Here is a 14,876-nt window from a genome sequence, read left to right on the forward strand (position 1 = left end):
AATAAAGAGAATATTATGCTCTATCACAAACCAGCAAGTACTAGATGATGAAACCTTGCATACAGTTTTGTGTGAAGTGGAGGCTGTACTGAATGACCGCCCAGTCACACCTTCTTCTGATGATCCCAATGATGTAGAAGCTCTTACTCCAAATCACTTGCTCCAGTTAAAAGGCAAACCTGTGCTGCCACCAGGTTTATTCAAAAAAGAGGATCTGTATCTGCGAAGACGATGGAAACAAGCCCAGTATATTGTGGATCTGTTCTGGAAAAGGTGGGTGAAAGAATACCTTCCTATGTTGCAGGAACGACAGAAATGGAACAAGATTCGTAGGAACTTTTGCATTGGTGATGTTGTGCTTATTGTTGATGGAGCTGCACCAAGAAATTCTTGGCCCAATGCACACGGTGTTGTTCGCCGTGTTCGAGTTAAGACACGAACAAATGAGCTGGAGAGGCCAATCAACAAAATATGTCTCCTGGTGGAGGCCATCTAGAGGAAACAATGAATGTTTGCCTCCAACTGAGCCAAGTTCTGGAACCTCTGGCTCTAGGTTCACACTGACACTCACTTTGCTCTACACTCATTATGCAACATACACCTTTTTTCAATACACACAAAGCAAACACATGAACAACAAAGACTTCATCAACAAAGAAATCATAGAACAATGACTTTTTTTGTTTTTGTTTGTTTTTATGAAGACATGGACTACTGAAGAAAATTATTGGTATTGCACTTTGTGATGGCCACTCAGATATAATTCATGCTACACAGGAATTAGGGGAATGTTGTGGCCATTTTTGTTGAATGTTTATAAAACGCAATTTGTATTTTTTGTTTTTTCTTTAAAGTTGTAAGAATATGCTGACCTAGTTTTGTTATGTAAATTTGTAATTCATTTTATTGGAAAGTTTCTGGAAAGTGATTGGTTTATTGGCTCATGGACCCTCCCATTAATCAGGGGATTAAGAGCACCTGGAGGGGTGTGGTGAGGATGGTTTTGGTTTGCCAAATGTGTGATGGAAGGGTTAGAAAATGATTTATTTTATTTATTTATTTTTTTACCACTTTTGAAGTTGTTAAAGCAAATTAAATTAACTTTCGTTTAATTTTAAGTTGTAAGAAGTTATTTGGTTGATTTTTGTTTATAATTTTGCACGAAATAAACAACATGATTTTTAAACCATGGAGTCAGAAGTGCGTTCTAAAACAAACCTCCCGTTGCCACCCACGGCCTTTTCTGGGACTTTTGGTGTTTGGAACATAAAAGGCCGTGACATTAACCAATCAGCTGGAGTCTGATCTGTAGTTTCCTGTTAGCATGTAAAGCTTAGACTGAACAGTATGATCTACTTTACAGACGCTGACTTTGTTCTGATGAGCTGCCAACCACAGTCAAAGAGACGTGTGGGCACTGAGACGAGGATCTTACATGTTTGCAAGACTTCTTGCAGGAGCTCGAAGTATCAGGTACTATATAGTATCAGCTGTATATACCTGTAGTACTGTATATACAGTATTTTACATGCAGAGCACCTCGAAGCGTCCTTAGATATTAATTTAAAACAGTCTTGTACAGACTGGTTTTTATTTTGATCATAAACAGCTTCAAACATCACAGATGGAAACAGGCTGGTGTCCTGCACGTGCTCCAGGGATGACTGGAATATCCATGTTCACATCCTTCCTGATGAAACAGACCTTTCAAAATAAAAGTTTGACCACAACTGTGGTGTAGATCTCTGGTTCTGTGAGAGCACCTGAACACTTACAGAGTTTAGAACAGGGGTGGGCAACTCCAGGCCTCGAGGGCCGGTGTCCCTGCAGGTTTAAGACGTCCTTGAACCAACACAGCTGATTTAAAGGCTAAATTAGCTCCTCCCCATGTCCTGAAGTTCTCCAGAGGCCTGGTAACGAACTAATCGTGTGATTCAGGTGTGTTGACCCAGGGTGAGATCTAAAACCTGCAGGACACCGGCCCTCAGGGCCTGGAGTTGCCCACCCCTGGGTTAGAACCATGATGGGTGCAGCAGCCATGTTGGTGTCCGAGGTTCTCTCTGATGGGGAAACTAAAGGAGTGAAGATGTTGGTGAACATTAGCTGATGTTTGTCGCTGCTTCATGAAAACAACAAGTGTTGTAACTTTATTGCAGTTTATTGTTTGATAACAGCATTTTGGTTATTTTGTAAGCGATTTAAGTGTTAGCCACATGTTTAGTGAGAGCAATTAATTATAGATTTAATTTTCTGCTGAAGGGGAGCATTTAACAGGTATTTTCATTAAACTGCATTTCCCAGAATCCTTTGTGCTAGACGAAAGTTACTCTGGGTTTAGCTAGCAAAGAAAGTTTTCAGGAAGCCATTATATGTTGCTCTGATGTCGAGCAGTTTATTTGTTGTACATTCCCCTTTTTGAAGCCTTATATAAAGACTATCGTTTCTACAACTGATGTCCGATCCATTTTTTTTGGCTAAGTGGATTCACCAAAACAACAAGAGCTGTTCAGCAGGATCATCGTTCCACTGTATCCTGAAGTATAAGATCATACAGGATTCACTGCACCGTAATCCTGTAAGGTGAACACTGTGGATCCAGACTAAAGCTTGGACTACGGTGATCCACTCCAGCTCCCCCATCAGTCCTGCCTGAAGGTTACATCTCTGTTTTACAGTTGATTCAAAGGAAATCTTTATTTCCAGGAGCCCAAAGAATGGCAGCTGATCACCAAGTAAAGTACTGGTCACATCAACACTGCATGGTTACAGTACTCTGTGTAGTTGTTAATAGTTCCACATGTTTTGGTTAAACTCTGTGTAGCATCGAACACTGAGAGAAGCTAAGCTTTGTCTAACTGTAATCTGAATGTTTTAGCAAAGTAATGCAGTATTTAACGCAGTATTTAACGCAGTATTTTGGTCCATGTTAGGTGTGACTGTTGGTTTGACGCCTGTTGCCCAGGTCACGTTCTCGAGGATCCATCATTCTCTGCAGCCCCTCCAGCTTCCTCATCCTGTGGGCTGTGCTGTGTGCAACAGAGCTCTCTCCCAGTCACTGCCACAAACACAGACTATTCATTCATCCAGAACAGGTGGAGTGATGTGTAAGCGTTCTTTACGTTAAATACAACCTTCGTTTTCATTTTATTCTAACAGTAATTTAGATCAGTGCTAACTGAAAACCAAGAGTGTATAAAACCACGAGGAGCATCTCCAGATGTGCTGAAATACTGTGGGGATTATAGGGAACCTCGAGTTGTCCTCGTCCAGCTGCTCGTCCCAACAGCAGAGCTGTTCAGCAGTGACACCTCCTCCTGTCCTGGTGGGATCGTTAGTCCGTCCTCCGACATGCGGTCCAGACCTGCTCGGAGTCCAGCGGACGCCAAAGACATGAATGACATCAGGCCGTCCTCCCGCAGTGAGTGAAGGACATCCCGGTACGCGTTACTGTAATCCAGACATTGCACCAAAGTCCTCCTACTTTGTAAATACATCTGAATTTATTTTGGATTTCAGGTATTTTATGTTCAGTATCAGATCTAACCACGCAGTCAGATAATAATCTATGAACGACTGAGCTCTGGAGGTGGCAGAGAGGAAACTCGCTCTCCCTGTTCCTCAAACATGATCTGCGCTGACCCAACGACACATCTGTGCAGAACACTGACGAGGACACGAGGATGACCTCGGCGAAGATCAGAACGCAGTTTTTGTTCTGTTAGTTTCAGCATCAAAGATCTGCAGTGACAACCAGACGTGTGGCCTCGAGTCACATGACTTGGTGTCATTAAGTTTAGACTTCCCTTGGACTTTTAAACCAATGACTCGGGCTTGAACCTGACTGGATATTTTACCCCAAATCTAAAATGTAACACACATATCACATAAAGTGCGCACTGTTAGTTCATTTCATTCTTACCACACTGCGTACGTATGTGTGCGTGAGCTGTATCACAGCCAATCAGATGAACCAGATTTTTAAAAAAAAACACAAAACAAACAAACGGTCAGGCCAAAAATGCTCCTGAGATTCGTTTCTTTCAGGTACATAAACTATGAAGTCAACAAAAAACCAAATACAATATGCAAAACTCAGACTGTGTCTGTGTGTCACTCACACATGGACACACAAACAGAGAGCAGACGAGACATGCTGCAGTAAATTTACTGCGATGCTTGTTTGCTCTGTACAGTCGCCCGTCTGAACAGGAAGTTCTGGTTTTTCATTGAATATTTATTCTGTGACTCTTCTTGTGGCTGAGCTGTACATTACTGAGGTGCGATTTCAGGATCACTTTGTGTATATTCTGCAAGTTCCTCAGGTGTTGAGATGAACGCAGATTTAAAAAAAGAACACATCTGTTATTTACATTTAACATATAACTGCAACATTGTTTAAAAAAAGACTTGAACGGACTTGAAATTCAAAGATTCGACTCGACTCTGACTTGAGGATAAAGACTTGAGACTTGGTCCCACCTCTGGAGCAACACATGGAAGATTAAAGATCTGGTTTCAGCTCATGTGCAGTTTTCAGTTGGTAATAAAAACGGCCCTTCAGTTCAAGCTTGTTGCAAAGAACTGATATAAATGATAAAACGGTTACAAACTGCTGAATAACTGATGTTCATAAAAAATGAGCTTATTCCAAAGCTACCAAACACTGAGGATGAAACAGGTAAACCTCCATCTTCTCGGAGCAGCCCTCCACTCCACCAACGTCACAACACTGCAGCTGTTTGAGGCCTGAAACTGAACATGTGTTTAGAGGACTTGTTGTCAAAGGAGCTTGCAAAGAAAAGTGTCTGGAGTTACTTGAAGACGTTTCACCTTCATCCGAGAAGCTTCTTCAGTTCTAAGGTCAAATGGTGGAGAGTCCCAGATATAAACCTAGTGGGAGTTTCCCCCCACAGAGGGACAAAAGGACCCCCTGATGATCCTCTAATCACCTGAGCCAAGGTGTGGAACTGGGTGTGGGTCCCAATCAGCCAGAGTTTCAGGTGAGTTCATTGTGAAACCTGGCCCCACCTTATCATGTGATTTCCTGAGGTCAGATGACCCAGGATGTGAGTGGGCGTTAAGGCGTCTGGGAGGGAACTCAAAACTGGATTATAGATGGCAGAGAGTTGGTGTCGTAAACCACCGCCTCTGTTCAAAGATGGTCGCTCACAGTGGACATAGATGCTTCTTTCACTCCTCTTTCAAACCATCTGTCCTCTCTGTCCAAAATGTGAACATTGGCATCCTCAAAAGAGTGACCTTTGACCTTTAGATGCAGATGGACAGCTGAGTCTTGTCCTGTGGAGGTGGCTCTTCTATGTTGTGCCATGTGCTTGTGAAGTGGCTGTTTGGTCTCTCCGATGTAGAGGTCTGGGCATTCCTCGCTGCTGTACAGCAAACACCACATTGTTAAGTCTGTGTTTTGGAGTTTTGTCTTTCGGGTGAACCAGTTTGTGTCTGAGTGTGTTGCTGGGTCTGAAGTAACCTGGGATGTCATGCTTGGAGAAAACCCTCCTGAGTTTCTCTGATACACCGGCTAGCCGGTGTGAGTGTAGACCCAGGCTGTGCTGTGCAGTCCGCATGGCTGAGCGGAGCCAGCAGGGAGGCGTGTCTGTGCTCCTCTCCTGCTGTGGAGGAGCTGCTCGGGGTTTGTTTCTGCTTCATCGCTGTGTGGTCATGTGACCAGCTGAGCAGGTGTTTGGTATAATCAATGACTGTTATCACGACTTTATGTTTGCATGTGCAGTTTCCTGCTGAGGTGGATAAACATGATGCTATGCCGTCCGACAGGTCTGCTGTGATTTCCACAGAAAGACCTCCCCCAGTGTCAGGTTACGCTCACTTCTTTGGAAGCTGAAATGAAAGTTCAGAGACAAACTCAGTGTGAACACATCACAGCTCCTCACAGCTGGCAGAGCAGCAGCCCTGAAGAACACATCTGTTATTGACATTTAACATATAACTGCAACATTGTTTAAAAAAAGACTTGAACGGACTTGAAATTCAAAGATTCGACTCGACTCTGACTTGAGGATAAAGACTTGAGACTTGGTCCCACCTCTGGAGCAACACATGGAAGATTAAAGATCTGGTTTCAGCTCATGTGCAGTTTTCAGTTGGTAATAAAAACGGCCCTTCAGTTCAAGCTTGTTGCAAAGAACTGATATGAATGATAAAACAGTTACAAACTGCTGAATAATTGATGTTCATAAAAAATGAGCTTATTCCAAAGCTACCAAACACTGAGGATGAAACAGGTAAACCTCCATCTTCTCGGAGCAGCCCTCCACTCCACCAACGTCACAACACTGCAGCTGTTTGAGGCCTGAAACTGAACATGTGTTTCTAGAGGACTTGTTGTCAAAGGAGTTTGCAAAGAAAAGCGTCTGGACTTCTTAAAGTTACTTGAAGACGTTTCACCTTCATCCGAGAAGCTTCTTCAGTTCTAAGGTCAAATGGTGGAGAGTCCCAGATATAAACCTAGTGGGAGTTTCCCCCCACAGAGGGACAAAAGGACCCCTGATGATCCTCTAATCGCCTGAGCCAAGGTGTGAAACTGGGTGTGGGTCCCAATCAGCCAGAGTTTCAGGTGAGTTCATTGTGAAACCTGGCCCCACCCTATCATGTGATTTCCTGAGGTCAGATGGCCCAGGATGTGAGTGGGCATTTAGGCGTCTGGGGAGGGAACTCAAAACTGGATTATAGATGCAGACAGTTGGTGTCGTAAACCACCGCCTCTGTTCAAAGATGGTCGCTCACAGTGTGACAGTTTGCATGTGACAAATAAAATTTGAATTCGAATTTGAATTTGCGTGTGTACTTTCCTGCTGAGGTGGATAAACATGATGCTATGCCGTCCGACAGGTCTGCTGTGATTTCCACAGAAAGACCTCCCCCAATGTTAGGTTACGCTCACTTCTTTGGAAGCTGAAATGAAAGTTCAGAGACAAACTCAGTGTGAACACATCACAGCTCCTCACAACTGCAAGAGCAGCAGCCCCGAAGCCCATCTGACAAGCACCAGCGAGTGGAAGCTCCTTTCTCTGTCATCGCTCAGAGCTAAAAGGTGAGTGTGTCTGCCGTTTCTACCTGAAGCTCCTCGTCAGCTTCAGGGTCGGCTGGGAGATTCTGGCTTGGCCTTTGAGGGCGAGCGCCACAGAACGTTTCTGTTAAGAGAAAAACCTCAGGAAAGCAAAGAATCACGGGCCCAGAGTTAATTCATGTACATGGACTATTCCTGTGCACGATCTGTCAACTACAGAGTCAGTGCAGGAATGCGCGCCAGGCATCTGCTTAGACTTTATTATATACTGTCTTACTCACGTAACACTCATGGGTGGAGTACAAGTTAGGAAAAAACAACTTCTTATCTGGTGATTGCATACGAGGCTGCACAGGATGCAGCCTTGCAAGACAAAAATGGACAAGTTGATTAACGATCTTGTAGTTAAAACAATACATGTGGGTGTTGTCTAAACTTGAGCAACTTCCTCATGTGGTCACTCTGTTCCAGTTAAAGAAATGCTGAAAAGCTATGTACAGGCATTTCTGTGAAATTCAAATAAGCTAAACATAAGCAATTATAAAAGTAAAATCTTTTAACAGTTTCCTTCTTGCGAGCCTGACGTCTGCTCTCGCTGGTGTCGATTAAAAGCAGCTGGAGGCCATCTTTGTAAACCTGCTGAGAACATCTGCAGGGTTTGCTCCTTCTTGCTCACTTCATCATCAGTCAGCTGTGTGTGATCGCTTCGTCTTTAATCTGAGATCAGGTTCAAACCAGTTTGAGCTGCAGTGACAGGAAACAGCTGAGGGCGGGGCATGCTGACATTCCCGACTCCTGATTGGTGTCGGGAGTGTCCGCTGCTTCTGCGTTTTGTTTTTGTGCAGGCCGAGTGAACGAGAACAGCCTGTGAAAGATAAGTCGTGTGCGAGTTGAAGCACCTTTAGGCTCCGCCTTGCTGGTGTCTGCTTTTTGAAGATCTCTGTGAGTTTGGGACTGACGGCCGTGGACGGGATTTAAAGTTCCCTCCATCCATCCTGTATCCCAGCTGACCCACAGCCGAAGTGGGTGATGATCCTGACCAGTTTAAACAACATGCAAACTGACCACACAGAACACGGTGCCATCACTTAATACAGACACATGTCGTGTCCAAATTCATGGGCTGCATCCTCCTGAGGCCGCATTTGTAGACCGATTACGTCACAGCGACGCACCGAAGGCTGTCCAAATTCGTACAATCCTCCGAATGCAGCCGCCAAATGCGTCCTCCTTTTCCCCGAATTTGAAGGATGGGTCGGGTGTGTCCTTCGTGGCCCACCATATCCCAGAATTCATAGCGCGGCCCAGCCAAACTCCAGTTTCCAACAATGGCGGCCGCTAATAAGTTTTAAAATTACTCTTATTAATCTTTCTGGGTCACAAAATAAACTTTTAACATATATTAAGGCGAGAAAGTAGCTGTGTAAACATCAAATATCTGCTCGGTTTATCAAGATATCGCATATTTGCAAAAGTGCTTCGACGTTTTTGGAGACGTCTGCTACCCACCAGCTCGACAGCTCGCCGGGAGCTCGAGGGTCACTGAAGCCGCTGAGAACGGCACAACTCCGACACATCATTTTCAGATCACCGCGGAGTTTCGCTGCTCGGGTTAAACGTAATATATAAGTCACTTAGACAACCTAAAAATGTTATTGTTGGGCTTTTTTCAGTGTTTTATTTGTTCGTGAGTAAATCGGTTTGGCTGAGATTAAAGTTATTAGATTAGATAAAACTTTATTAATACCTCGGGTGGGTTCCTCCTTGGTTTTCACACAGCTGACTAAACGTCAAACAGAAAACTGATTAAACAGAAGTGTGAGACGGTCGAGAGTTTACTCCAGCGTCCTGTTATATTTTAGACAGCAAGGAGCAGACGGACGAGTTTATTAAACTCCACCGAGACAGCGGTGACGCAGATCTGAAGGCTAGACCGTCCAATTTCACAGCCATTTACTTCCAGCCTACCCGACCTTCTGAGGACCCGGCCCACGTAGACCGCGAAGGCCGGGTCCTCAGGAGGACGCAGCCCATGAATTTGGACACGACCTTTGTATGAACCCATGTTGTGCGTGCAGCAACAGGAAGTAGTTTTTATTGCAGAGTTCAGAGAGGTCATGGTTGAATATTTACGTGTTCGTTTGGGGAGGCCGTTTGCTCCTCCCCTTTCACAAAGGATGCTGCAGTGTGTCCTCTGCTAAAGGAGGTAATAAAGGAAGCACTGAAGTGCCTTTAGTCCATAACATGTGGAGAATTCAGACAGCGCTGATGAGGGCAGGTACTTCCAGGTCACGCCTCCTTCCTGAACTAAACCCCGCCTCTTTCCGTGCCTCTGTCATAGTCGTCCATGTATTTGTGGTGCACTGATTTATTACTGGAGATGTTTGTAACACTGACTGTTTCACGTCGGCGCTCTCATGGCGCTCATTACCCATGATGCATCAGTCTGATCAGTGTTTTCTGATGCTAGCAGGAAGCCGAGATGACGGAGCTGGACCTCGTCAACATCCTGGACGACATAACGGATGAGGACTTCAAGGCCTTCAAGTGGAACCTGAAGAACGAGCGGTTTAGAGACATCGAGCCCATCAAAGTGAACCAGCTGTCGAAGGCGGAGAGGTGCGACGCCGTGGATCTGATGGTGCAGAAGTATGACATGGACGGAGCCGTGCAGGTGATGGAGAGCATCTTTAAGAAGATCAACAGGAACGACCTGGCGAAGGAGCTGCGAAAGGTCATGGGTCAACCTGCAGGTCAGTGAGGCTGTGGGCAGGCGTGCACTTCCTTTAACCTGTTTGAGTGTTGGACATTCAGGTGACATCATCAGGGTCAGAGGTCACACGCAGCGTCACGCTGTGACAGGACGTGCAAACGGGAAGTGTGTGCAGAGTGTCTCTCTCCCTTTTAAGGTGCATTCAGAGCAAACAGCTGATGGAAGGAGCCGCCCGAGTCGGAGCTGCTGGATTGATGTTCTCAGGAACACCGAGGCTCCCGTGGTCGGAGGTCTTCAGCCTCACGCCGAGGCTCTGGTGGTCGGACGTCTTCGGCCTCACTCTGAGGCTCTGGTGGTCGGAGGTCTTTGGCTTCACGCCGAGGCTCCCGTGGTCGGAGGTCTTCAGCCTCACACTAAGGCTCTGGTGGTCGGAGGTCTTCGGCTTCACGCCGAGGCTCCCGTGGTCGGAGGTCTTCAGCCTCACACTAAGGCTCTGGTGGTCGGAGGTCTTCGGCTTCACGCCGAGGCTCCCATGGTCGGAGGTCTTCGGCCTCACACTGACCTTGGCATTAATCTGTCCTCCTCTCTCTCACAGGTCTTCCAGGTCCCGATCTGCCAAAGACCGCCGCCGACTCCTCGGCAGAGCAGAAGCTGACGGCCGTTCGCTCTCAGTTTATCGACAGAGTGTCTGAACCCGTCCTGAGGAAGCTGCTGGATAAACTCCTGGAGCGCCGCATCATCATCGATGATGAAATGGATTTAGGCGGTGTGAAGAGCAGGTCGGATAAAGCCCGACAGGTGATCGACGTGGTGCGCAGAAAAGGATCCCAGGCCAGCTCGGCTCTGATCGCCGCTCTCTGCGAGGTGGATCTGTGCCTTTCACGGGAGCTGGAGCTGATGTGACGCACTGCCAGATGTTCAGCACTCACAGGAGAGCAAATTAGGAATCATCTGTAACACCCAGAAGCAGCTGATACAGTTCAATCCTCCAATCCACTTACAGAAACACAAGCGCGTTGTCTGTTTGGTTTTCACATCACAGGTTTTCACAGAGACGATTTTCTACGCGTCTTTATACAAACAAAGATGTTCAAACAGCAGAACATGTCAGTTTCAGCAGGTTTCAGGACTAACGTGTTCCAGAAACAAGGCTTTGAGTCAAACTTGAACAGGCGGCTCTGTGAAAACCTTCAGGATGGATGGAAACCAAGATCTCTGACTTCGAGTCTGAGAACAAAACAATCAGGAAAATGACTTTATTTGTAGAATTTTCATTGGACACTGATGTTAACGAGAAGTTTATTAGATTTTATGGAAACATTTTAGAGCTGATTAGAATAAAAGTCCAACAGAAACCAACAGATTAATGAGGATTTGGCTGTTTTCATGTTGTTGAAGTCAAACGTGTCAGAGAGCAGAGGGTCAGACTGTTTCATGTTTCTTTCTGTAACTCTGATCAACGTGAAAATAAAAGATGAGTTTCCTGTCACTGTGTCTGCTTCAGTCTGTAAAGTAACCTTGAACATATTCAGTAACTGACAATCATTAGTGTGGATCATTGTGGGTTTCCACAAATGGATTTGTTACAGGCAGGAAGCTCTAATCTGTCCATCTTCATCTGTACGGGCGATCGTGGCTCAAGAGTTGTGTTGTCCATCTTGTAATCGGAAGGTTGCCGATTCAAGCCTCTGCTCGGACAGTCTCGGTCGTTGTGTCCTTGGGCAAGACACTGTACACTACCGCCTACTGGTGATGGCCAGAGGGGCCGATGATATGGCAGCCTCGCTTCTGTCAGTCTGCCCCAGGGCAGCTGTGGCTACAACTGTAGCTGCCTCCACCTGTGTGTGAATGTGAGAGTGAATGAATAGTGGCATTGCAAAGCACTTTGATTCAGGGTCTGCACGCTTGAAGTACGCATTTTGAGTGCAATTACGTCACCGCCACGCGACGACGGCTGTCCCAATCCGAAGTGTACTTCAAATGCATACTCCAAATGCGCCATCAATTTCCCCAAATATCAAGCGTGGTCCAGTGCACGCTTCGTGGTCCCATACATCCCACAATTCATCGCGCGGCGGTGGGTGTGGATAATCTTGATGCAAAATACGGCAGAAGGGAGCGGCCGAAGAGTGAACTGTCAAAAGTAAGTACTGAATATGACGTCACTTATTCATGTGCGAATGTTTAATAACGAAGAACATTAAAACATTGCTGTTGGCCACATGTCGGCAAAGTTATGTGACATTAGTGATGTTTGTACTTCCAGCATTGACTGGGTTTTAAAGCCTTTACTCATATATCTATCTATATGTAGATATGTAGATAGAGAATATTGGCCATATTATATTTACACTACCACAGTGAGATGATTTTAGTCTCATGAACAACATCAGCCAGTGTGCGTACTTCAAGCGTGCAGACCCTGAATTGGGACAAAGCCGGTGAGGAGCTAATTTAGCCATTTAAATCAGCTGTGTTGGTTCAAGGACATCTAACACCTGCAGGGACACCGGCCCTCGAGGCCTGGAGTTGCCCACCCCTGACTTACACTGTCAGCTCAGCAGGGTGCTGCTGTTAAAACATAACCAGTGTATTTCTGTCTCAGCTGATTAAACACTGTTGTAATTCCCAGTCTGGCCTGATGGTGGCAGTGTTGTCTCAAAGATACAGCTCTGATCAAGATGAACCTGTAGATGATAATGAGGAGTTAGTCCTGCTCAGTGGATCTTCTGCAGTTTCATCATCCATGAAAACTCTCGTCACCTTCAGTGGGAATCACCTGGATGCTGCCAGGCAGCCCATCTCACAGGTGTGACTGCCTCTGTGAGGCCTCTGGTTTCATACAGTGAACTTCAGGTGAGACCTCCGGTCCATCTGTGATGATGTTAGATTACATCTGTGCTCAAAGCTTCACTGTTAGCTAGAGTCAGACCGACAACCATCAGAAGGTGATTCGTGCTGCAGTGCTCGGTGGCCAGCACATTATACCAGGACCATAAATGGTGACGTGGGTTTGCTCCTAAGCAGCTGTGAGAGATTCTGCAGCTGTGAGTGCTTAGGTCAGCTGATCAGCAGCTGTTCCAGAGGTTTGGGCACCTCCTCCTACCACTCAGATTGTCTGCTTCACTAACGGCTCTTTCTCAGTTTAGTTTTCATTTGTCAGCCGTGTGATTCTGTCAGCAGGTTGTTTCTCATCATGTCCTGTCTCTACTTTGTACAAACTCTGGTGGAAAACACGAGGCTGGGGAACAGGAATGTCACGGTCCGCAGTCCTCGCCGGGTGATCTGCCATGGTCGTGTGTTCTCATGGTCCATGTTTCCTCGTTTGTGTGTGTGTGTGTGTGTGTGTGTTTTGGTGTTCTGGTTTCTCTGTGAGTCCAGGCCCGGACAGTGGTGTCCCTGCCGTGGGGATTCGCTTCACCTGAAGCCTAATCACACACCTGCAGCTGTTCAGCCTCACCTCCGGAGCTTCTTAGCAGCGTGGCTGAGCTCCGTCGACGCTGGGTCGCTGTGACAGAATTGTCAGTTTGCTCTGAAAACTAAGTCTTACAAAGTGTTTGTGTGGTCGCTGGTGGGAATCCTAACGACTGCTTCTATGGTTTCCTGCAGGATTACGGAGACGAGGGAACGGAGTGAGCGCACTGTAGATACTGAGCAAGGGGAGTGAAACATGGACCACTGTCACAACAGGAAGACGCTGCACAGGTGTCAGGGACATACATCCTCACCTGGAGCACGCTCAGAAGACTTTCCGCACTGTAAACAAACAAACTGTTTTCATTCTAAGTGTCCTGTGTTTGGGTCTTGCATCCACATATCTGACAGGGAAAGTCCTCCAAAGGTCTTCAGTTCATCAGGAATCAGAGCACCTTCATCCGGAAAACAACTCGAGCTTCGAGCCGGACCACTTGTTTCAGTTTGATTCTGAATTCAAAACAATTCAAACGGATTCATCAACATTTACATTCTCAGTGTAACTGAACATTATCGACCACAAAAACATGGATGTCCTCACTTCTCCTGAGAGGCCTCAGCTCCACAGCTCAGACCAAGACGGCCGGAACATCCCGGACCTGAAGTTCAGACTTCCACATCAAAAACTTTTCTAAAGTTCAAAGCGCTGCTCTGTTTTATGAACGAAGCTCCTGGAGTGAAACGAGCTGAGGAAACAAAGCCTCCAACAGACGAATCTGAACTCAGCCTTATTTAAACAGCCTCAACAATGTAAGGTTGACCTACAATAATACATACAGAGAAAAACCCAACAATCATATGACCCCCTATGAGCAGCACTTTGGCGATAGTGGGAAGGAAAAACTCCCTTTTAACAGGAAGAAACCTCCAGCAGAACCAGGCTCAGGGAGGGGCGGGGCCATCTGCTGTGATTGGTTGGGGTGAGAGAAGGAAGACAGGATAAAGACACCCAGTGCATCATGGGAATCCCCCAGCAGCCTACACCTATTACAGAGAGGCGTATCAACACATAGTGAGTGAGCTCTGTTATATTTTTTAACAGTTTGAACACTGAGTTTTGGTTTTCACTTCTGTTTACTTCATGGTAATAAAAACTCTCAGACTACATTTAATACAACAATGATTTAATAAGCAGTCTGTTTAAGTAGAACCTTTACTTTGAAAGGCAGAGCAAACAGGAAATGAACATGGGTCTCTGTTTCACACAGTCTGAGGCTCAGCGCATCCTTATAGACTGTTTCAGCATTTCTGCTACATTTAAATGTTTTTACATGGTTCATCAGTTTCTTCAAAGGTTTGGCTCCTCCTCCTCGTCACCATCATCATCATCCTCACTGGTGCTAACATAAGCACCAAACTGCGTCACAAACCAGATCAGATATTCATCAGCTTCGATGTTGGTCGAGCTGGATCTCAGTCACCTGATCTGAAGCTGATCCAATCAGGCGCTGCCGTTGGCTCACAGTCCTGCTGGAGCTTCTTCTGGTGCTGTGCAGCTGTTAGTGCCTCTGACAGCAGCTGGCTTCCTGTCCGTTCACTGGGCTGTTCCTGTGAATCCTCCTTAAATGCTTTGCTTCATCATTTCAGGCCAGCTTGGTCTGATGCAGGTCCAGGATGTCTTTTGCTCAGATTAACATAAAGGCTGGA

At 46.0% G+C, this 14,876-nt stretch overlaps 1 protein-coding gene across 1 annotated transcript; it reads left to right on the forward strand.

Annotated features, from left to right (window-relative positions):
• The first annotated feature begins 9,519 nt into the window (after positions 1-9,519).
• Positions 9,520-10,734, forward strand: LOC148101690 (uncharacterized). Its single transcript, XM_087846723.1, has 2 exons — positions 9,520-9,795; positions 10,351-10,734. The coding sequence occupies exons 1-2, from the start codon at positions 9,525-9,527 to the stop codon at positions 10,656-10,658; spliced, it is 579 nt and encodes a 192-aa protein (XP_087702849.1). The 5' UTR covers positions 9,520-9,524; the 3' UTR covers positions 10,659-10,734.
• Positions 10,735-14,876: the final 4,142 nt, after the last annotated feature.

This window comes from Neolamprologus brichardi, chromosome 9 (assembly GCF_056152115.1).
Source record: "Neolamprologus brichardi isolate AB-2024 chromosome 9, ASM5615211v1, whole genome shotgun sequence".
NCBI classification, from domain to species: domain Eukaryota; kingdom Metazoa; phylum Chordata; class Actinopteri; order Cichliformes; family Cichlidae; genus Neolamprologus; species Neolamprologus brichardi.

What these genes read in the sequence shown, in the direction of transcription:
- LOC148101690 (XM_087846723.1), top strand. Translation starts at nt 9,525, where the DNA reads ATGACGGAGCTGGACCTCGTCAACATCCTGGACGACATAACGGATGAG. An exon ending in GGTCATGGGTCAACCTGCAG is followed by an intron (nt 9,796 to 10,350) that starts GTCAGTGAGGCT and finishes TCTCTCTCACAG; the next exon opens with GTCTTCCAGGTCCCGATCTG.